General features: G+C 41.3%; 1 protein-coding gene across 9 annotated transcripts in view; it reads right to left on the bottom strand.

Moving 5' to 3' along the window:
- LOC116825693 (dystrophin) overlaps positions 1-23,182 on the bottom strand; it is a 1,328,444-nt gene that overhangs the window by 681,438 nt on the left and 623,824 nt on the right. For all 9 annotated transcript variants that reach the window (XM_075059803.1, XM_075059815.1, XM_075059808.1 and 6 more), the window contains 2 exons: positions 6,222-6,369; positions 3,543-3,692 (listed from right to left, as the gene is read on the bottom strand). In XM_075059803.1, coding sequence (XP_074915904.1) covers positions 3,543-3,692; positions 6,222-6,369 — 298 coding nt within the window. The remainder of the gene's footprint in view (positions 1-3,542; positions 3,693-6,221; positions 6,370-23,182) is intronic.

The raw sequence follows: 23,182 nt of genomic DNA, 5'->3' as shown, positions 1-23,182 counted from the left end.
AATAACAAAATTTAATGAAAATAAATGTTCCCAAGCTGCCTCAGTCCCAGAAATAGTGGAATGAGTGTGGCACAATTACAAATACTATGTCATTCCCCCTCACACATTGCACCATGAAAACCTATGATGTGGGCACACAAAGCACGCTGATTTCTATTACATATGTGGATCCTGATCCAATAATAATTGTGTTGTTTCTGGTTGAGTATATAAGATCAGCAATCTAGCAGTGTCTTGAGTCCACTCTTGGCAAAATGACTCATCTTTCTCCTCACAGACATTGTACAATACACAGCAGGCCACAATAATGTAGATGTTTTGATAACATAGGCATCCAAATGATTTCGAGGGTAGTGCCACTGATATTTCAATCTGCCAAATGCATATTCCATCATCATTCTACAGCTACAAAGCATGCAGTTGAACTTTCTTTTGCCAGGCCCTCTGTAATCAGGATACAGTTTCATAAGCCATGGAAAAGGGGGCATGTGCTATCCCCTAGAATGACAGTGGGGACAGTGATTCCGTTCATAATACTATTTGATGTGAACAATATCCCCTCTTGTCTGTGAAGGTAAAGTCCCAGGCTCCAGAAAATCCTGGCATTATGCACCGTGCCAGTGCATTCCATGCTGATATACAAGAACCAGCCTCTGTGATTGACCAGGGCCTGAATAAAGATGAAGTAGTACTGTTCGCAGCTTATATACTCCCGTGGTCCTTATGGAGGGCAAACTATGGATACAGGATTCCTATCGACAACCCCAGAACAGTTTGGAAAGCCCCTTTCTTTCAAAACCAACAATTATTTTGGGAACATTTTTTATGCCCACCACCTTTGGGTGAATCACAGTCCTGATGGCCTCACAAATCACCACCACCACAAGCCTCACAGTTGACTTGCCAATTCCAAACAGGTTAGTCATGGACAAGTAGAAGTCTGGGGTAGCCAGCTTCCAAATAGTTATAGTAACCTGCTTCTGGACTGCCTGGGCCTTCCTCATGTACATTTCTTGACACTGATCACATAGCTCCATGAACATCTACTTCTTCATGCAGAAGTTTTGGAGCCTGTCATCCCAGGTTTGCAAGATGATGTGATCCCACCAATTTGTGCCCATAATCTTGCTCCAGAAGCTCCATTCTATGTATGAGGAATCTGCAACAGTCACGAGCAGAATCAGCTGCGTTCTGGCTGCCATGTCAGTACTGCCCTCTGAGAGAGGCCATTGATAGGACAAATATCGCTGCTGAAACATCAAACAGCACAGAGATACTCTGTCTGATTACCAAAATAGGAGTGAAAGTATAAGCAGAAGTTCTTCCACTGATGCTGGATTACTGTTACTGGCTCTAGTTGCAGGGAGCTTGCAGACCCAAAAATGGCTCTGCTGGAGATGTTGGCAGGCTACAAGCACTTCCAGTCAAGTACCATGAGATGGAGAGACAAGTTGTCCCACAATATACCACAAACCAAGGCCTAGAGAAGCTACAGCTAGCAAGGGCATTTAAGAATCCTAGGATAAGCCCCTAGAAGTAACGAGATCTGACTTTCATATACTACTGTTCTGCTCATAGTTTTCTGGGTCACTATGGCCATGACAAATGAGAAATAGAAAACATTTCTGTATTAATAAACGAGAGATAAAAAGAATGTAAAAAGATATCCCTTTCACAAAGTCTTGGAATACAGAAATAGTCAATGACAGATTATATTCAGAGTCTGATAAACTTAGAAATCACAATTTCTGTGTAAATGCATTTGTAACATCTTTTACAAAAAGAAACACCAAACACCAACAAAAAGAACACATTTTTCTTAATAACTAATTATTTCCTTTTAAGCTATGGCCAAAATTTCAAGCACTGGTCCCTAAAGTTAGGCATGTAAATTCATATTCGATCATGTAATTAGAAGTCACCTGATTTTCTGAGATGCTGAATTCCTTCATTTACAATTGACTTTAGAGATATATCTGGGAGCTCACTCATTTTCTAGAGAAAAGGACACTTCTGTGTAGGTGCCTAAATACTGATTTATGTGCCCATTTCTTGGCATCTAGGTTTGCAAATTTTGGTCAATATTGTTTCTTCTTTCAACCTGAGCAGTTAGACAATGTTCAAGGCCTTGAAAGGTTTTTCTGTTAGGAGGCAAAACTGATTATATGAATCAAATGGTTCTTTGGTGTAATCCTGATTATCTACAAAGAATGTACACAAAGGCATGTCCAGAAGAGGATGATGCAGTGGTTAGGGCACTAGCCTCATACTCAGAAGACTCTGCTCTCCAACTCCTTGTGTGACCTTGGGCAAGTCACTCGGCTTCTCTGTGCCTCAGTTCCCCAGCTATGAAATGGATAATAAAACTTCCCTACCTCTCAGTAAGGCTAAATACACATCAAAGTCTGTGAGGCATTCAGATACCACAGTGATGGGGGCCATATAAGTACCATAGATAGAAAGTCCTGATTCTGTGAACACAGTAGAAACAAACAGGAAATGTTCTCTTTTTCAAAAATTCAAGTCTAACTTCTCATTAAGAACTCTACCCAAAAGAAGCTTTTTTGGCTTTCTCCTAGAGGCATACATCACTGATTCTTCCACTATCTGCTGGATTTCCCCCTGATTTCAGGTTCTTTTCATACATATATGCATTTGCAACCAAATCAATTCCCCAGATCTTGAGTATGCAATCCTACTCCAGGAAAGTTCCTTGGCCCACACGATTCAGCTTCTACTCAAGCCTTGCCATGCTGCTCTGTGCCTTGGGTGATGGCTTCCATTGTTTCTGCTACTAATAAATAAACGGGTATTTAATTGCTACCTCATTTAGCCTGAATGAGGGGTACTTGGAATACTCAGCAATTTCTTCTTTAATCTGTGACTGACGGCCAACATTAACACTTTTCAGCATAGCAATATATATATATTCAAATAAAAACCAGCAAAACCTTTCCCTAGCCCTCTCCACAGGCACAGAAATCTAAGGTAGCAGAATAAGTACAATGCCATTGCACAGGAGACATGATCTGAGGAAGTGTGCAAGGTCTGCATGATGCAGAACCCAGTGCCACAGAGGCTGCCTGTATAATTTTAAGGGTTTGGAGTGGGAAAAGAGCTGAAGTGTGGCCAGTGGTTCCACAAATGTTCCCCATGGAGCAGTGCCATAAATGCTAAAGAAGCTACTCTAGCCTCAGAGCAGCAGTAGCAGCCACAAAACAGCCAGGATTGGAGAATAAATCACTCCCCTCTTATCAGCATTTTTTAACAGAATACCACTTACTTCAGTGCCTATACATGGCTGCAGAAAACTAACTTTAGGCACCCATTTAAAAAAAGAATCTTGACCATACCACTGTTATTAAGTCACCCAAAATCACAGCTACAATTCTTGTTTGCTGCTTTTTTTTCTTCTTATTTGATAACAGGTACAGATTAACCTTCATGTTCATTCAGAGAAAAAACATACACATGGCAGAATGTATAAATACTTCTAACAGATTAGAATTATATGTCATAATATCATTGCTAATATGTCTAACCTTTATCCAGCGATGGTTAGCCTCCTTGAGCCTATTTTCAAGCTTATGTTTTTCTTCTGGGTTCAGTGATGTACTTCCAAGTGCTGTTCCTCCAGTTTCAGTTAATCGTTCCAATATTCCCTTGTGTGGAGGTAGCTCTTCCACTCTTAACTGGAACAGACAAATACAACATTGAAAATGAGCTGTGGTAGAATTATCAACTCCCTTATCTTCACTGCTATTGATTAGTCTATCAGCTGCAGAGACCAGGCTCAGGGCTCAATTCAGCACAAAATAGCCATGGCTTTCTGAGTTAAAAAGGCTCAGAAAAACAGCAAATGCTGACTCTATTAGGCAGACTTGTAGTGAGGAAAGAGTGGCTCTCTGAGGAGACCAAAATGGAGGGAAAACAAGCTTCCCGGAGGGAAATAAAATAAAAGTTCATCTCTGCTGCGTGATTAATCTTTTCCTTCTGGTCACCTTTACTAATTGCTGCCTTTTGTTTGTGTGAACTGTAAGCCCTTTAGAGCAGGTTCCATGTCTCTTCCATGTTCTGCACAGTGCTAAGCACTCTAGTCCAACCCCGTAAGCAATAATGTTCATAATATATTCATAAACACTGCAAATCAGAGGGCTACTGATAATGTTTAGGATTGTCCAACCTATCGTGTCTCCATAATCTGAATCCATTCCCCTTCCTGTATACAATTACTGCAAATTTATAGTGTTAATATAACTTAACATATCAAGTAACCAAAGAGTTATATAATAGAAAGTGCAAGCTTCCGCAGCCATCATTTTAAAAAATGATCAAAATTTGACATGGGCCACAAGAGAATCTTTAATAGTTACTATATCAGTGGGTTTGGAGTAACGTCCTTTGGGTGGATCAGAAAGAAAAGACATGGCTCACAGCATGGCTTAAATGCCTGAACTATTAAGGAAAAAAATATCATCACCAGTAGGTTCGACTTTGGATCACCCATCCTTTAGGAGTTACTGGGGGAGGGGTTCCCTCCCACATTAACATACTTCTCTCCTGCCCATATTAATACATATTGAGAAGAGAGAATCTTCATCCATATATGCGCTTTTCTCCCTCACCTGCTATCCAAAATGCAGCTACCAGCTACTGACATTAGTACATTTGGGTCAGAGACCTCCAAAGCTCTATACATATGTATGAAAGCTCAGAGGAGCTGCCAGCAAAAAACAAAACAAAACAAAACAAACAAAAAAACACCACTTTCTAATGTAAGTAGCATTTCATTTAGATTGTAAGCTCCAGAGGACAGAGATTGTTTAAAGTGCCATGGACATTTAATGCTCCGTACAGATAAATAAATAAATGCTGCACAAATAATATTTTCTTTGCTTTGTGCAGCATTTATCACATTTCTGATATTACTGACTCACAGGGTTAAGAACTAGGTTTGTGAGTGCTGGAAGTATATCTGGATCTAGAAGGGATAACTTAAACAAAGGCAGATGAAAGACATGAAAAGCCTCTTCAAAATTGTTCCTCTGACTCACTAACATTCAGTCAGTCAGGATGAAGTCCATTTAGCCCTACATGCATCCTCCACAGATACCAGTAAGACAATCTGGTTTATAGGAATGGTCATAGGAAGGCTAATATTACATTATGTGTCAAATAATGAAAGGATACTTTTCATTGGGAAGAGGAAGACTGCAATCTCTGTGGACTAAAAGGGCAGTAGAAGTGTTTTAGAAGGAGAGGTCACATAGACGGTTTAAAATATACAGAAAGTAGCTGGAGCTCAGTCAGCGAAGTAAAGATAAACTCTAACTTCTTGCAGCAAAAAAAATAAGTCACATATGAAACAGCCTCCCTCCCCCAACAGTTTCAGGGTGCTTTACAACCAAACTTGTTTTAAAATTGTAGTTACTGAGGATGGTTTAGTTTTAAAAGCTGAACAGATCAAGCAGTTCAAATAAAAATAGGTGAGAAACAAACTGTACAAATGAAGGGCAGTTACAGCCTGCTCTGTTTACATTGCTGTAAGATCATAATTAGGACTCAATAGGTCATTAACTAATTCAGATCTCAACAGGTGACTAGACATATATGATAACAGAATTACAGGAGTGTTTGGGAAGCCTGGAGGTTCTCACATTTGCTATGCCTGGCGATAACAGGGAGGCAGTCTTCACATATTCTGCTGGCACCTGGAATCTCTGGGGCCTCCATGACCTTTCATTTAAACTTAATTTTTCTTATTAAAATTGCCCACTTTGGGTTTTTTATTATTTTATATTTTTAAACACCCTTTTGGGGACTTCCTTCAGCCCTTCACAAGGAAATATCTTGCTGCTAAAATGGTTCAGCCAAGAAAGGGGACATTTCTTAATTAAATTAAAGAGCTGAATATTAAGCATTAGGTTTTCTTCTCTGTCTCATTTCCTGATAAACACAGGCTAGTTAGGAATGAAAAAAAGTGTGTTTTAAAACTCTATATTTTCAATTACTTTTTCTACTCTAGTTTTAATGCAGGCAATATCTTCTGGTATCTGGGCTTTAAAACACAGGAGTTCCTATTTTTTGGATTATCTAGTAAACTGTGGAATAAGAGTGATTAAGTGTTTGACAGAAATCAATCTGGATTAAGAACAACAATTCAATTTGTTTATGCAGATATGACAAACTAAGAAGACATTAAATATAAGAATTTATGTTACCTTCACTTTTTCAAGAGAGTCTTTTAACTGTTGCTCATTTCCCAGTTCAAGAGGAATACCAACAATGCTGTCTACTTCCTCTAACCATAAAATGAACTCATTTAAATCTTCTTGCAATTCTGACAAAATATTTTTTTCTTCCTCCAGCCTACAGTAAAAGAAAAGAAGAAGAAGAAGAAGAAGAAAACTATAGTGTTAATAGGGGAACTCTGTGTCGTATGTAATTATATTTCAAATGCAATCTTTATTATTATAAAAATAAAAAATCATCACTTTTTAACACAAATATAATGCATAACTAAATGGAGCAAAATATATACAGATTATTTGACATTAACAGTAATTCTTTGAAAGCAAAAATTTACATATTTCTTCAAAATTAATCAGAAAAGAAACACCACTCATAATACATAGAATTAAATGTATCTGAAAATAAGTTTGGAGTTTTAATTTGCAGTTCTAAACTATCTTCCAGCTCAAATAATTATGATTTTTAACCCAGTACTGCAAGGTGCCAACAAGTTATTACAAGTTGAAGGTGTCCACCACTCTGCAGGATCAGCCCCCTTTCTCACAAATGATATGAAAGCCCAATTTCAGAAACTGAATGAAATCTAAAGGCAAAGTTGTCATAAATAGATAGCTAAGGGTTAATGTTTCTTTTACCTGTAAAGGGTTAACAAAGGGAACCAAACACCTGACCAGAGGACCAATCAGGAAACCGGATTTTTCAAAGCTGAGGGAGGGAATGTTTGTGTCTGTGTCTTTGTCTGGCTCTCAGCTATGAGAGGGGATCTTTTTCTATTCAAGCTTCTAATCTTCACAGTTTCCCAGTTGTAAGTACAAAGAGTAGAAAAATAATAGGCTGTTATTGTTTTTTTTGTATTACATGTGTGGTATTTTGCTGAATGTTTAAATTGTGTATTCTTTTTGAATAAGGCTGTTTATTCATATTTTCTTTTAAAAGCAATTGAACCCTGTATTATTGTCAACCTTAATGCAGAGATCATATTTTTATGTCTTTTTCTTTTTTTTTATATAAAGTTTTTCTTTCTAAGACTTGGTTGAGTTTTCTCTCTCTGGGTAGCTAAGGAACGAAGGGGAGGAAATTCTCTTCTGTCAGATCTAACGGAGGGTGAATCTCTGCAACACCAGGAATTTGTGGGAGGGAGAGACAAACGGGAAGAGAGATAGATTCTTTTTCTGTTTCCGGTATTTGGTGTCTCTTTGTGGAAGAAGGAGACAATGCTTCTTGGTATTGTGGATGTAAAGAGGTTGCATCAGTACTCTCCAGGTTAGCCCAGAGAGGAAATTCTGGGTGGGAGAGAGAGGGGGAAGGGAAGTGGGTTATTTCCCTTTGTGGTAAGACTCAGGGCTTCTGAGTCTTGGGGTTCCCCAGGGAAGGTTTTGGGGAGACCAGAGGGAGCCAAAACCCTGGAATTTTTGGATGGTGGCAGCGAGATAAAATCTAAGCTGGTAATTAAGCTTAGAGGGGTTCATACTAGCGTCTCAGGCTATGAACGCTAAGGTTCAAATCGAAACATTAACCCTTAGCTATCTATTTATGACAAAAGTTTACTAAATTGAATCCCTAAAATTAGGCCATTATATTCAGTGGGGACTATTTTGGGAGGAACTATGTTTCTGTGGTTAAGGAAGGGGATCTGGAATTCAGGAAAATGAGGTTCAATTCCCACCTATGCCAAAGATTTCCTATGAACTTTGGACACATCACAATTTCTGCACTTCCTCATCTGGAAAATGAGGACAATAATGCTTCCCCTCTTCCAATGTTTGTTTGCTTTGTCTATTTAGACTGTAAGGTTTTCAGGGCAGAGGCTGTCTCAGGCTGCGTATGCACTGTGCCTAGCCCAATGGGGCCCCAGTCATGGTTGAGGGCGCTAGCTACAACAACTACAATACACACACAGACCTAAGTAAAAGGCCTGATTTTTTTCAAAATGTGATGAATGCCAACAACCCCCATCAAACTCAACAGGAGCTGTAAGCACCTGAACATCTTTGAGGTCAGACCATTTAGTGAGGTGTCTAGGTGTGGACTTAAATAACTGCTTTTAAGCTTCTAAATTTGAAAATGACGGTCTTTAGTCTTCCTCCGATTTATACAATGGTTTAAAAATCATCAAGTAAATCTGCTTAACTGGGGTCTCAAGCCATCAATGGTCACAAAATTTTGTCCTAAACCATCTTGTCCTTTGTATCCCAACAGCCAGGCAAGTTCTGTAAACACTTGAGCTGCTAGGTCTTAAGGCTCTAGCTTATGATGGGGCTAAAATAGCACTGCACATACTGTCTGCAGCCACCAGACTCCTCCACCTAAAAGACACCGTGCCTCTGTGACCTGCTCCTCATCACAGAACCTTTTCCTCCTGACCATTTAAACTCCTCAACAGTAACAGAATCACCCTTAACAGATGCATCACACTGCCCCCTGTAACCTAATACCGCTCACTTGCATGTTAAAACACGAATGGTTTAAATGAATATTGTGACAAATGCTATGACTCTGCAGGGTGTACATGTGGACAAGGCGCCTTCCCCTTGGCAATAGGGAGAAAAGTCCGAAAGACCTTGATCCAGGAAGTAACCTTGCTCTGAGAAAACCAAGTCCATGTGGCAAACTAGGAGCAGCAGGGAAACCTGATGGGGAACCACATGCAGAGCTGGCGCTGGGGGAACCACACATGGAACAGGCTATGCCTGGTAGATGTTACCACCGGAGTCAGCTCTGTGTAAAGCTTGTAGGAAAGCAGCAGAAACTGGGCAGGGAACCGGTGCAGAGACAGTTCAATAAGACGTACCAAGTACTGATGCTGGCCTGGAAATCTGCAGTATCCTATTCGCGTTTAGCAAAGAGTATGGAGAGGGTACCTCCCAGGCATTAAGCTTGAGGAGCCCTAATTCTCTAGTGGACTGCCCTCCCCAACTGCCCAAATAGTACTTTAGAGTAAAGGTCTGGCATATCAGTGCACCAGCAGCAGGAGTAATTACAATATTAATAGAGATTCAGATTTCCAAGGGAGGTGGGAAGGAGATGTGTATGGTTATGAAGGGAATTGCACAGGGGCTAAATATTCTATTCATCAATTTTACATGTCCCCAACCAGGAGACATAAGCAAATTTTATTGGGATTGTGATATTGCATCATTATGCACTGATGTTTGTCACAATGATGCAAAGATACAGAAAGGCCCCCATGCTACAAACACAAACGTAGTCACACTGAAGTTCATGGATTGCTCAAGTGAACAAAGTTACTCATACAAGCGTTTGCAGGATCTGGCCAAAAAGCAGCCTCAGCACTGCAAAAAAACACTAGTGTGTGTGGGGGGGAAGACAACCACAAAAAAACACTAGTGATGGGAGAACTTCAAAAGCTTAGTTTTTGATTAGTTTGATAAGTATCCAGAAATTCGGTTGCCTAGAGCAGCGGTTCTCAACCTGTGGGTGGGGACCCAAAATGGGGACATTTGAATGTGGTCAACAGGGCTGACTTAGACTTGCTGGGGCCCAGGGCTGAAGCCCAAGCCCCACTGCCCAAGGTCAAAGCCAAAGCCAGAGGGCTTTAGCCCTGGGTGGCAGGGCTCAGGTTGCAGAACCCCTGCATGCGGCTGAAGCCTTTGAGCTTGAGCTTTGCATCCTCTCCAGAACAGTGGGGCTCAGGCTTTGCCTTTCTCCGCCTCCCCTTCCTCCCCCCCGGGGCAGGGGCGGGCTCAGGCTTTGGTCCCCCTTCCAGGGGTTGTGAAGTAATTTTTGTTGTCAGAAGGGGGTTGTGGTGCAATGAAGTTTGAGAATCCCTGGCCTAGAGGATTAGAAGCCTGTGAATAGGCTTCTGCCCACACGACCATTCCATCCCCTCAACAAGGACTAAATCTCCCAGCTGGTATCTATTTCTGGGACTTCAGAATCTCGTGTCGCCCTCTGAGCTGACTCTCCCCCTATGCGGCTCAGGTTAAAATACAAGTAGCCAGGGCAGGCGCTTCCATTAGGCGACCCTAGGAGGTCACCGAGGTCATCAGGATTTGGGAGGCGGCATTTTGTGCGCTCCCCACAGAGTGCATGGGAGCTTCCAGTTTCGCTCCTGTCGCGCCGCCGAAGAAGGACCTTCTGCCAACATGCCACGGAAAACAGCGGCAGGCAATTGAGCAGCTCAATGACTGCCGCTGTCACCTGCGGCATTTTGGCAGAGGGTCCTTCTTCAGTGGCGCGATGGGAGTGGAACCAGAAGCTCCCGTGCAACCCGTAGGGAGCGCACAAAATGCCGCCCCCTGAATTCTGCCTAGGGCGCCAGAAATTCTGGCGCTGCTCCTGCAAGTAGCATGTACTATGCCCACATCAGGTGCTGAGAGGAGGAAGTGTCAGACCCCAACCACAACAACAATCAAGATAGCAACTCCAAGCAGCTCAGTGGGGAAGAGCAGGGTGTAGGACCATTGTCAATATAGGAGAACAGACAGCACAAATAATAGAAATTGGCCAAATGTGTGGGATTCCTTCTTTTAGTGGGAATCTTGGGAAGTCTCTGTTAAAGAGACTGGCTGGCATATTGGTGGGAACTTTGTCCTTTTCTAGTGGAATGAATACGGATCGCCTTCCAGGATCAAATAGAAATATCTCAGAAGAAAGGTTTCCTGACAGTCCAAGATAACTGGATATGGTGTACCTCAATCACTCCTATTTCTGTGTTTCCATTTCAATATAAAAACTGTATTAAGATGGAGATAAGACTGAGACTACATAGAATCATAGAAACGTAGAGCTGGAAGGGACCTCCAGAGGTCATCAATTATAGTCCCCAGTACTGAAGCAGGACCAAGATACCCAGAGCATCCCTGACACATTTGTCGAACCTGTTTTTAATAATCTCCAATGATGGGGATTCCATAATCTCCTTTGGAAGCCAATTTCAGAGTTTAACTAACCTTCCAGACGGAAAGCTTTTTTTACTACCTAACCTAAATCTCCCTTACTGCAAATTAAGCCCACTACTTCTTGTCCTGCCTTCAGTGACATGGAGAACAATCAATCACCATCCTCTTTATAACAACCCTTAATGTATTTGAAGATTTAGCAGTCGTCTTTTTTCAAAATTAAACATGACCAGTTTTTTAATCTTTTCTCATACATCAGGTTTCCTAAACCTTTTATCATTTTCTGATGCTCTCCTCTGGACTCTCTCCAATTTGTCCACATATTTCTTAAAACGTGACACTAGAACTGGACATAGCATTCAGCTGAGGCCTCACCAGTGCCAAGTAGAGACTGATACCTCCTGTGTCTTATATAAAACACTCCTGTTAAAACACCCCAGAATTATATTCTCCCTTTCTTGCACTGTTGGCTCATATTCAGTCTGTGATACACCAAAATTCCAAATCCCTTTCAGCAGTACTACTGTCAAGCCAGTTATTCCCCAGGTTGTTTTTGAACATGTGATCTTTCCTTCCTAAGCGTAGCATTTTACACTTGTCTTTATTGAATTTCATCTTGTTGATTTCAGACAAATTCTCTAATTTGTCAAGGAGACTTTGAACTCTGATCCTGTCCTCCAAGGTGCTTGCAATCCCTCTCATCTTGGTGTCATCTGCAAATTTTATAAGCCCTCTTTCCCACTCCATTGTCCAAGTCATTAATGAAAATATTGAATAGTATTGGACTCAAGACAGACCACTGCAGGACCCACTAGATATGTTCTTCCAGTTTGACAGCAAACCATTGATAACTACTCTGAGTATGGTTATAGTAATTTCATCTCGGCCACATTTCCCTTTAAGAATATCATGTGGGACTGTGTCAGAAACCTTACTAAAATAAAAATATATCACATCTATAGCTTCCCCCTTATCTACTAGGCCAATAACCCTGTCAAAGAAACAAATTTGTTTGTTTTGGCATGACTTGTTCTTGACAAATCCATGCTGTCTGTTCCTTATATCCTTATTGTCCTCCAGGTTTTTACAAATTGGTTGTTAAATAACTTGTTCCAGTGTCATTCCAGTTATCAAAGTTAGGTTGGTCTGTAATTCAGCAGGTTCTCTCGGTTCCTGTTTAAAGATAGGTACTATATTTGTCCTTCTCCAGTCCTCTTGGACCTCACCTATCCTACATAAGTTCTCAAAGATAATCACTAATGGTGCCGCGATTCATTCTAGGGCAATGCTTCTCAAGCCGGTCTGCCGCTTTGTTCAGGGAAAGACCCTGGTGGTCCGAGCTGATTTGTTTACCTGCCACATGCCAAGGTTCACGGCTCCAGGCCAATGGGGGCTGTGGGAAGCAGCACGGGCTGAGGGAAGCAGCACGGGCTGCAGCCCTCATTGGCCTAGAGAGGCAAACTGGGGCCAGTGGGAGCCGCGATGGGCCAAATCTGCAGATGCGGCAGGTAAAACAAAACATACCGGACCGCCAGGGACTTTCCTTGAACAAGCGGTGGACCGGCTTTGAGAAGCGCTGTTTAGGGTATTTAAGGAACAAGTTGAAGCAATTTCATAAGGCCCAGCTAATTTAAAAATATCTAACTTACATAAATATTTTTCAACTTGTTCTCCCTATTTTAGCCTGTGGTTCTTCCCCCAGTTGTAATATTAATTGTGTTAAGTATCTGTCACCATTAACCTTTTTAGTGAAGACCGAAGCAAAACAGGCATTAAACTCCTCAGCCTTCTTGATGTCATCTGTTTTTAGCTCTCCTTCCTCATTACACTTCCCTTCATCTTTTTCTTGCTTCTAACGAATTTATAAAACCTCTTCTTGCCTTCTGTGTCCCTTGTTATGTGCAACTTATTCTGTGTATTAGCCTTTGTGATTTTGTCCCTACGTGCTTGTGCTATTCTTTTGTACGCCTTCAAAATTCATCCATGTTTCCAGTTTTTGAAGGATTCCTTTTTGATTTTCAGGTGGCTAAAGAGCTCCTGATGGAGCCATATACTGGCCTCATATATTTTTTTAAAATCTTTTCTTCATATTGAGGTAGTTTGCTGCTCTGCCTTTAATATGGTTTCTGACAAATTGTAAGCCCTCCTGAACTCCTTTTCCCTTAGATTTTCATCCTGTGGGACTTTACCTACCAGTACTCTGAGTTTTTAGCAGTATTATAAAGTAAAATACATCACAGGGGAGCAGTTATCCTCAAACCAAGATTTATAGACTTAGGAAAATCAGAATTAAAGTTAAGTTGAAAAGAAATCCAAGCCTATTAAAGTGCAAGGCCATACATAGCTAGAGCACCTAAACAATCTTAACTCTATCCTGTAGTGATGTCATGTAATAGCCATATGATTATAATTAAGTCATTTTAGTATTTGTAGTCCCAGTTTAAATTTAAAATATTTTTTAAAAACACACTTTTCTAAAAGTCACCTTCACAGTGTTTACAATATCCCTGTAATGCATTTTATCCTTAAATTACTGATATATATCTCAAATTTAATTTCTACCTTATAGCTTTTCTGGGAACTTATTTGTTTTTATAACAAATGTTAAAAATTCCATACAGTAAACAAGAAATCCAAAGTGAATATTACCATATGAAATTTCTAATGTTATTTTTAATGTATTGTCAATTTAAAATGTGAAACAAAAATTATATACAAACATACATATATATATATACACACACACACACACACAATTTTATGCCAGATTCACAAATAATCTCTGGCTGTTTCACAGCACTCTGCAGCACCACAAACCAGCCAGTGTATGCAAAGTTTTCCCCTTTCATCTATCCTTCTCATCAACCTGGATGAACCATCTCCATGAATTCCTCCTGCACCCTCTACAAGCTACTGGATGCAAACAACAGTTTTCCATCTCCCTCCTTCCTTACAACCATTGAGGATTGGTCCTGCTTTGAGCAGGGGGTTGGACTAGATGACCTCTTGAGGTCCCTTCCAATTCTGATATTTTATGAGTCTATAACTCTCAAAATATGCGTATGTGTGCACACCCCCTCTCTCTTGTCCCCCACATGCACCTCCCACACACACAGTGTCCCTTTCCCTCCATCCCTGTCTGTCAAGTAAGTCTGGTTCAATGGAGAGCTGTTGAACATATGAATTTTGGAGTATGATCACTGGTGCTGTTATTTTTTATAACTGAAAAGAAAAAAATCTTTTTTAAATAAATGCATGAAGAATTGCACTCTCAAAATGGACACTATCTCCCACCATTCTCAAGGGGACAGAAATCACAAGCTGCCCACTCTTTTAAAACAGCCACTGCCTACAGCTAGACTGCCTTCAGTGGTAATTTGAGACAGTTAGCCATCTTTGCTAAGGGCAGCCTCAGTTCCACTGAGAGTAATGGGAGAATGCAATTATTTTGGAAGAGGGCAAGTCTTTGTAACTTTCTGAAGGAAAAGATTATGTGCTAGTCTGTGCTGAAGGAGAAACTTTCAATTATAAAGAAAGTCAGACAAAAGTGACCCATAATCTCCTGAACAAATGTATTCAAAACTTACCTACATGAGAAGTTTGCATGTTGTTACTAACATCATGTGAGAACAAAAAAAAAAAAAAAAAGTTTAAAACATGGTAGCAAATTTCTTAAAGGGTCCATTTTTAATTCAAAGTACTTTTTTGGGAAGGTAAACCTACATTTCTTATACATAACCAAGAGGTTGCCTGAGTGCAAAGTTAAGTGCAAAATGCCTTAACTGTAGAGTTGCAACTAGTATTAATAATAGATTCTTTCCAATTTCAAAAACTATCATTAAAGCAGGATAAAAACGGGTTTAGTGTCTCTGTTTTCCCATACTTTTTCACTTTTCAGCATGATGGTTACTGCCAGCAAGAAAGTCCGAAAAAGCAAAGAAATGAAAGCTATTTAAAACTATGTCACAATTTATTTATGGTGAGAAGGACTTTTTAACCAGATATGCTTCCTGATGGATGAGCAAAAGGGATGGCGTTTTCCTTTACAGGAAAAAGAGACTCTACAATAAAGTGCCAGCCTCACACCCTTTAAAACAAATCGCTCCAAACAATTGTTATTTAAAAATATACATCTTATATGGCAAATAATTTAGAACTTGACAAATTTAAGAATACAGAAATTCCAAAAATGAATCAGAATCTCTTGGAAGCTTGGCTTTATATCCAGAATGTTTTGGAAAAATTTCCAACATTACTCTAATCTATGAGAACGATCCTCTTATTTTAAACCCCTCAGTTACATTTTTATTGTAATTTCTTCTCTCTATAATTCATAGCACTCAGAAAAATGTGTTCAACTGATTTCAGGCTTCTAGCATGGATTTTTTTCTTCACATGTCAAGACACCTGCATCACCGTTTTACTGTGGGGAGAGGGAAGAAAAACAGAGTATTCCTTTTATATGATAAAGTGTAAGTCTGAAAACTGGTAGAAAGAAAACTTCTAATTGCCACCTAAATAACTCATTTGTGTCATCAACGGAAGAAACACAGATCAGTCAGCAGTGAAAAGGTACCAACAGGGGAACTGAGTTTGAGAGTTGAATTGAAATTCCTAGTATAAGAAGAGACAGGGAATCATAAAACTATACAGTATAGCCATGAAGTTTTTTTAAGTCAACACTGTATTTATTTACAGCGAATGAAGTATTCCCATTACATGAGGGGAATAAAGACTAAAACTTATGACAGAGATCGCGGACTGCTTCAAAATAGAATCTGAGTCACCTGGTGCCTATGTACTACCTGATATACTCCACTGCCTGGCCAGCTGACGTGGTCTCACACTCACAAATGCACATCAGATTGTTATCCTTTCACCAAGGAGTGCATTATTCTTTTCTTACAAAGTAGCAGTGTAATGCAAGAAGAAACTTTTTTTTGTCACTTCACTCCTCAGCCCAGATTCACCCTCTGAGCTTCCCTTCTGTCCTACCCCTTGCTCATATCCTCCCAAGTACCTCACTAGCCCAGTGATTACAACCCAGGTGCTCATAATCCCACAACATAATTAACTGCCTCTAGCTGAGCCTGACAGTGATCAGGGCACTGCTGATAGTGCCCTGTCACAGAGGTGTATAAAATTCAACAGTATAAGAGAATTCTACTTTCCAACCAAGCTAGCAACACTATTGAAATTAACCTTCCTTCCATCGCTGTAACACAATGCACACCCAGTTTTGCTAAGACCATATACAATTAGTATTATTTTTAAGTTGAACTTGGTGTAGTAGATTTGTTTCTTTTATAGGAATTTAGGTTAATATGTTCACCAGGAGCTGATATATATGTAGGCTTGAAAGGATTAGATTTTTATCACAAATGTCTATTTCTCTGTATACACACAAACTGACAAAATATTTCCATCAATAGTAATCAAAATGTACAGATAGACAAAATAAGAAAAATGTCTCGAGAAATTATTAGGGTTAGATTAAAGATATTTACTTTGTATATTTTGACATGTAATGTTGTCAATTTGTGTTTTAATGGTTATAGACATTTTAACTTTGTCTGATCCCTCCAATAATTTCCCACAACTGTGGAAATTGTACATAGAATTCATAATTTTGCACAGCTGCTAAAATGTAAATCAATAAACACCAGAAAGAATGCTTAAAAATAAACAGCAGTATTATCCCAGTAGTACACACACCCAATTACAAAGCCAAGTTGCTGACAGGTTGGTACCTCAGTACAACCACATGATGCCCCTTACCACCAGCACTTTGGACTCAAGCCAACTGTTCTCCACCAGTCATTGAGAAGGTCGCTGTGGTTCACAGATTCATAGATTTATAGATTCTAGGACTGGAAGGGACCTCGAGAGGTCATCGAGTCCAGTCTCCTGCCCTCATGGCAGGACCAAATACTGTCTAGACCATCCCTGATAGACATTTATCTAACCTACTCTTAAATATCTCAGAAGTAGATTCACAACCTCCCGAGGCAATTGATTCCAGTGTATACTACTGACAGTTAGCAGTTTTCCTAATGCCAACCTTAAATCTACACCTTTACTGCATTTAAGCCCATTGCTTTCTTGTTCTATCTCAGTAGAAGGCTCGGTGACAATTTTTCCTCCGCTCTCCTGATGAACGCTTTTAGAACCTGAAAACTGCTATCATGTCCCTCTCAGTCTTCTCTTTTACAACTAAATAAACCCAATTCTTTCAGCCTTCCTTCATAGGTCATGTTCTCAGACCTTTAATCATTCTGTGTTGCTCTTCTCTGGACCCTCTCAATTTCTCTCACATCTTTTCTTGAAATGCAGTGCCCAGAACTGGACACAATACTCCAGTTGAGGCTAACCAGCGCAGAGTAGAGTGGAGAATGACTTCTCGTTCTTGTTTACAACACACTTGTTATAGCATCCCAGAATCACCTTTGCTTTTTTTTGCAACAGTATCACACTGTTGACTCATATTTAGCTTGTGGTCCACTATGGACCCTAGATTCTTTCTGCCATACTTCTTCCAGACAGTTCTTTCCATTTGTTATGTGTGAAACTGATTGTTCCTTCCTAAGTGGAGCACTTGAATGAATCCGAGCAGATGCAACTAGTACACAGTGGTGCGTGTGCATACACACACAAAATCTAAATCCATCCACCAAGGGCATAAAAACCTCTTGCAGCCTTTTTACTCCTCCAACATCAATGCAACAGAATTACAGCCAGCAGAGCTAGTACACAGAGAGAGCCAGCTAATCAACCCATACTTTCTGGTCCATCCCTTGGAATCTCCCTCTGTGAAACACTTTGAGAAGGAGAGGGAGGAATAACCCACTCCTAGATGTAAAAGGATTTAAGATTACAAAGTCTCACTCATGACCAGCCTGCACAATCCAGCTTGCCGTGTCCCAGATTTTGACTCCACCACACTCTCTAGAGCTCAAGAAGCTCTGAAAAATATTATAGCCACTACCTATAAAAGACCATGCATCTCCTGGATGGTGAAAGCCAGTGAAGAACAGCTGCATCCCCTACTAATGTAAATTAGAAATGTCTCTTTCAGAAAAGCATACTTGTCAAACTCCTTGAAAATTACAACCATCCACTCAATCCTCAAGCAAAGCAACACTGGATTCCTCCTGATGCTCTCCCCAGTTACCGTCTGATCTCCATCTTCCCGTTCCCGGACAAAATAATTGAGCAAACAGTAACTACCAAGAAGCCACTCTTTTTCTAAAATACAGAGTGCACATCTGGAGTAGGAAAAATCTTAATATAAAGTAATGTTATATACTGATGTTACCAAATAATTATTAATAACCAGCATGCATTTTCATTGCTTCCTGACAGCATAGTTTAAAAATGCTTTACATTGGCATTTGTAAGCTGAAATGTTATTTCTTTGTTTACCTACAAATTTAAGGTATTAGTAGAATTTTATTCAAGCAAGTGGTAGTAATAATAATGAATGGGGTATTTAAAATTCGGCATCTGCAATTCAGTGCTAGATATTTTATTTTTAAAGTCATCTCAATGCAGTTAGATAACAAAAAGCAGTGGCTTCTGTTTGAAATATTGGATGGGTAACAGTTTGCATTATAAATGTTCTTAATGCATTTTCAGGAAGTGGAATGGCAGTGATTTTGCTTGTAAAAATACATATAGTGAAACGGGGAACAACAAAATGTATTACTAAGTTCTATATAGTCAAATATTAAATCATATTTTTAGTCATTTATATAATATACATTCACAAGTGATGTACAATATGCAATTTCCAGCTAAGACAAGATTAGCAGATTCTCTTTTGGCCTACCTGGTAGAACTGCTGCCTCTATACACCTCACGTATCCTGCACTAGACTGAGTCTCAGCTGCTGTTATGTGTAAGAAACCAGCATAAGCCCAGCCGCCATAGGGAAGACTTTATTACTTTGTCAGTTCTGCTTAGTGTCCACACAATAGTGTGTTCTGAACATAGAGCAGTATGAATATGGAGGTCAGTTATACCTTCTGTGAAGCTGAGCTGACTGGAGAGCAGAAAGTGCACCACTCCATAGGTATGCATGGGTGAATGAAGTGGTTGAAGTACTTTGAAACAGGAGTGAGGTCTCTTGCTGCACCAAGCGAATAAGAGGGGAAGCTGAAGAAAAGTGCTTTTCTGCAAGCAAAGGAGGGGAGTGGGCTCTCTGCTTTGAGTTCTGGAGGAAACTATTTCATCCTCCCTCTTTTCCACACTTACTTTAATTGAGTTTGAATCTTGAATGGACAGTTGGTTTTCCAGGAGGCCTGCAAGGGCCTTTCTTGAGAGCATCACTGGCTACACACTGACCATTATCTTTGAAAACTTGTGGTGATTGGAGAAGGTCCTGGATGATTTGAAAAAGGCAAATATTGTGCTCATCTTTTAAAAAATGGAAGAATCATAGAATGTCAAGGATCTCAGTAGGTCATCTAGTCCAACCCCCTGCTCAAAGCAGGACCAATCCTTAGACAGATTTTTGCCCCAGCTCCCTACATGGCCCCCTTGAGGATTGAACTCACAACCCTAGATTTAGCAGGCCAATGTTCAAACCACTGAGCTATCCCTCCCCTGACAAATCAGGGAGATTTTGGCAAACCACTAAAGTGCCTGAAACCACTATGGCTTATTGCTAAAGGCAGCCAAGTCACCAGGCTGCAAAGTGGCCATGCAGCTTGACCAAGGCAGGAGGGGAAGGGGTTTTGGGAGCCACAAAAAGAGCAGCTTGACCCCACATCCTTCCTGATAAAAATTGTGTTGAAGTTGCTGATATGTGCACTTTAGACGAGCAGGATGTGCCCCAGTAATGTCTATTGGGGCCCCAAGGCTGTAAATTCTGGAAAAACTCACATTTGGTTAATCAATAATCAGAAGGAAACTCTTGCTTGACCATTGAACCTGCTTACTTAACAAGTTTTCTTTAAGGGACATGTCATTCTATTACTAATGTATAAATAAGGGGAAAAATTTTGAGCTATTTGGACTCTTTTGGACTCTCCCTTTGGATACATCTTGCGGTGCCCACTGGCAGACAGAAGATTTAGCCACCGGATGCCTGCCACTGTGTCACTTGAGAGCCACACTCAGCTTTAGTAATAATCAAGGGTTGGGGGTGTTTTACTAACCAGTTACGGACATATGTAAGTACTTGAGACTAAGTAAAGTTTAGCTTTAAGTGAAAGCACTCTTGTGTTGTCCTGTTTGTGCCAGCCATCTATCGGTTAGATGGCCACGTCTCCCCTGATTTATTTCCTCACACCTCCTCGCACAGAGTAAAAGTTACCAAGAGCTTTGGGTTGAAAGAACCCCAAGCAACAAAATTTGGAGGCCCCATGAAGAGAGGCAGAGAGAAGGAGATGGATGGTGCAAACTGTTTATAGTTTGTCCATTGCAACAGGAGGTAAAAGACGGAGGGGTGGAGTCATTCCCTACAAGTTCCCGTGTTGCAGTTCATGAGTTAATCTATGGATACATTCTGTTACTGGAACTCAGAATTCAGGCTGATTGCCTTCTCGAGCGCAGAAATCATGTCCAGAGACAGGGAAACAACAGGAAAGAATGAACAGTTGAACACAATGTTGGGATTTTGTACAAGAGTATGGCGGTAATGGACCCTGGAAGCCTGGTGCCTTGAATGGCCCCGAAGCCTTGCTGCAGCTCCACAAACAATGGGATATCTGGGTTAGTGCAGGAAGGTCCAAATGTTAGGGTAAAGAAAAAGGCTGCTTTGCATGGGTTGTGGATGGTTGTGACAACACTGGATCAGGAGATAGATTAGTGAGAAGACCAGGTGCAGGAATTGGAAAGAATCAGAGCTGAAAAGGAAAGTGAAGTGATTAATTTGAAGGCAGAATCTGATACTCTCAGAGCTACGTCTCTGACACAAGCAGCACAGATTGTAGGAATGCAGAAGCAGGTACGTGACAGTGAGTGGGTCAGTAGTAAGTTGCAGGGGGAAGTGTCTGAGTTGAAACAACAGACCACAGAGAGCAAAGCTGCAGTCAGAGCCCTTTTGAAGGATTCACAAAGCAGAACCCAGGGAGACTACAGGAAATGCTGGAGACAGATTTTTGCCCTTAAGGCTCAGTTTGGAGAGCAAAGGGGGATTGTGGCAGTGATCAGAGGGAATTGTAGCTGGGAGGAAGACACAGAATCAGAGGAGGATCCCAATCTATCCCCCCTCTTATTGCAATTATGAACTGATGGACACTGGTGAGTTCACACTGGATCCCATCAGGCAGTCTCCATATAGTCCCCTACGGGAATTACTGGAAGAGCTGCAAAGGCCTGCTCCAATGGCCCCCATAGTCACAAAAAGGGGACCTCAGGAAGGTCAGGGAGGAACAGAGGAGTGGGTGGAGACTAGACCCTTTACCCCTGACCACGTTAGGGCAGTAGGGAAATCAGTTGGCCCATAGGAGCACAGCCTTGCGGTGTATGGTAAGAGTATCTGGGATGGCTGGATTCACTCCAGCTGAGGTGGCAGCTATATGCAGGGAGGATTTTTCAGGGCTCCCTTATGATATCTAGATGGGGCCTCCCCGGGGCAAATGATACAGAGAAGCATATAAATGTGCAGAGGGAAGTAATACACACCCTCTTCCCGGGAGAAAGCTCCACAGATATATTTCGCCAGGAGAAGCAACAGGCCAGGAAGAGAGTAGAAAGTTATGTAGCAAGAAAGAAATTGGCATGGAGACATTCTGGGCTGACAAATGTCATTAACCCAGACTTTGCAGCCCTCCCTTTCAATCAAGCTTTAATCCAAGGATTTCTCCCTTTAATTTGTATGGCCTTAGTGGGTATGGATCTGGCAGCTGTTCAGACAAGAGATATTGAGGATACAGCAAAGCAGGCCTATGAGGTCCAAAAGGATATGCATCCTTCTAAAAGGAAACCTGATAAGGTGGCTGCTATAGCCCCTCCAAGTAGCATGCAGGGAAAAGAAAATGGAGACAGACCGCATAAGGTGTCGAGGCAGAACCCCTGACCCATGTGGTGGGGAAATTTGGAAGCGGCTTTTAAAATACGAGCAAAAGGAAATGATAGACCGGCTGCCTACTGCTGAACTTCTAGCAGAATTGGCAGAACATGAACTGGCTGAGCATTGAGGAAAAACCGCTAGTGCACCGCCGATTGCTGCCCTATAGGGAGGTTGAGTGCCCCACAATCCCCCAATTGTGGCACACTTAAACATTGAAGACTGGGGGAGGTTCATGGTTTAGAAGTTTGCAGGAGGGGTCTTTGGCCAGAATTTACTAGTGGACTTAGGTGCCACCTACTCCCTAATTAGTACCCAAAATATACATTTGTTTGGACCTCTGACTGGAGTCAAAACCTTACAGAGATTTAATGAGGCACAAAGCATCATGCCCTTCTGTAAAAAAAAATCCCATATTGTGTGGAGACAAAGAGCCAAGGGCAATTTGGCTTGATGAATTTGGGGAGAGAAGGTATTCTAGGAATAGATGCTCTGAGGGAACTGAGTGCTGGTTGATTGTGCTAACAGGGTTTTGTGGTAAATGCCTCCTTGCACCCCATGGGAGCCTGTGGAGATTTCATCCAGCTATGGAATAGCAGCCCTTAAGGCATCTCAGGCAGGGCCGACTCCAGGCCACAGCGTGCCAACCACGTGCTTGGGACGACATGCTGGTCCCGCGGCTCCGGTGGACCTCCCGCAGACACGCCTGCGGCAGCTCCACTGGAGCCACGGGACCATCGGACCCTCTGCAGGAACGCCTGCGGGAGGTCCACCGGAGCCGTGGGACCGGCGAGTGGCAGAGCGCCCCCCGCAGCGTGCTGCCATGCTTGGGGCGGCGAAATTGCTAGAGCCAGCCCTGATCTCAGGTACTGGAATGACCTGCTTGGCCCCCCAGCACTTTTGGCAATTGCAGATAAATACTGGGAGGTGTGGGCCAAGAATAAAATAGAATGTGGTAAAATTGATGCAGAAATCCTAGTCACAGGCCCTGATCCTCCACCCCAGAAGAAGTATCAATATCCAAAAGAAGCAGAAGCCAGCCTAAAGGAAACAA

The sequence above is a fragment of the Chelonoidis abingdonii genome, chromosome 1 (assembly GCF_003597395.2).
Source record: "Chelonoidis abingdonii isolate Lonesome George chromosome 1, CheloAbing_2.0, whole genome shotgun sequence".
Lineage (NCBI taxonomy): Eukaryota > Metazoa > Chordata > Testudines > Testudinidae > Chelonoidis > Chelonoidis abingdonii.
The sequence above is the reverse complement of the archived record's forward strand: the minus strand, read 5'-3'. Positions and strand labels throughout refer to the sequence as shown.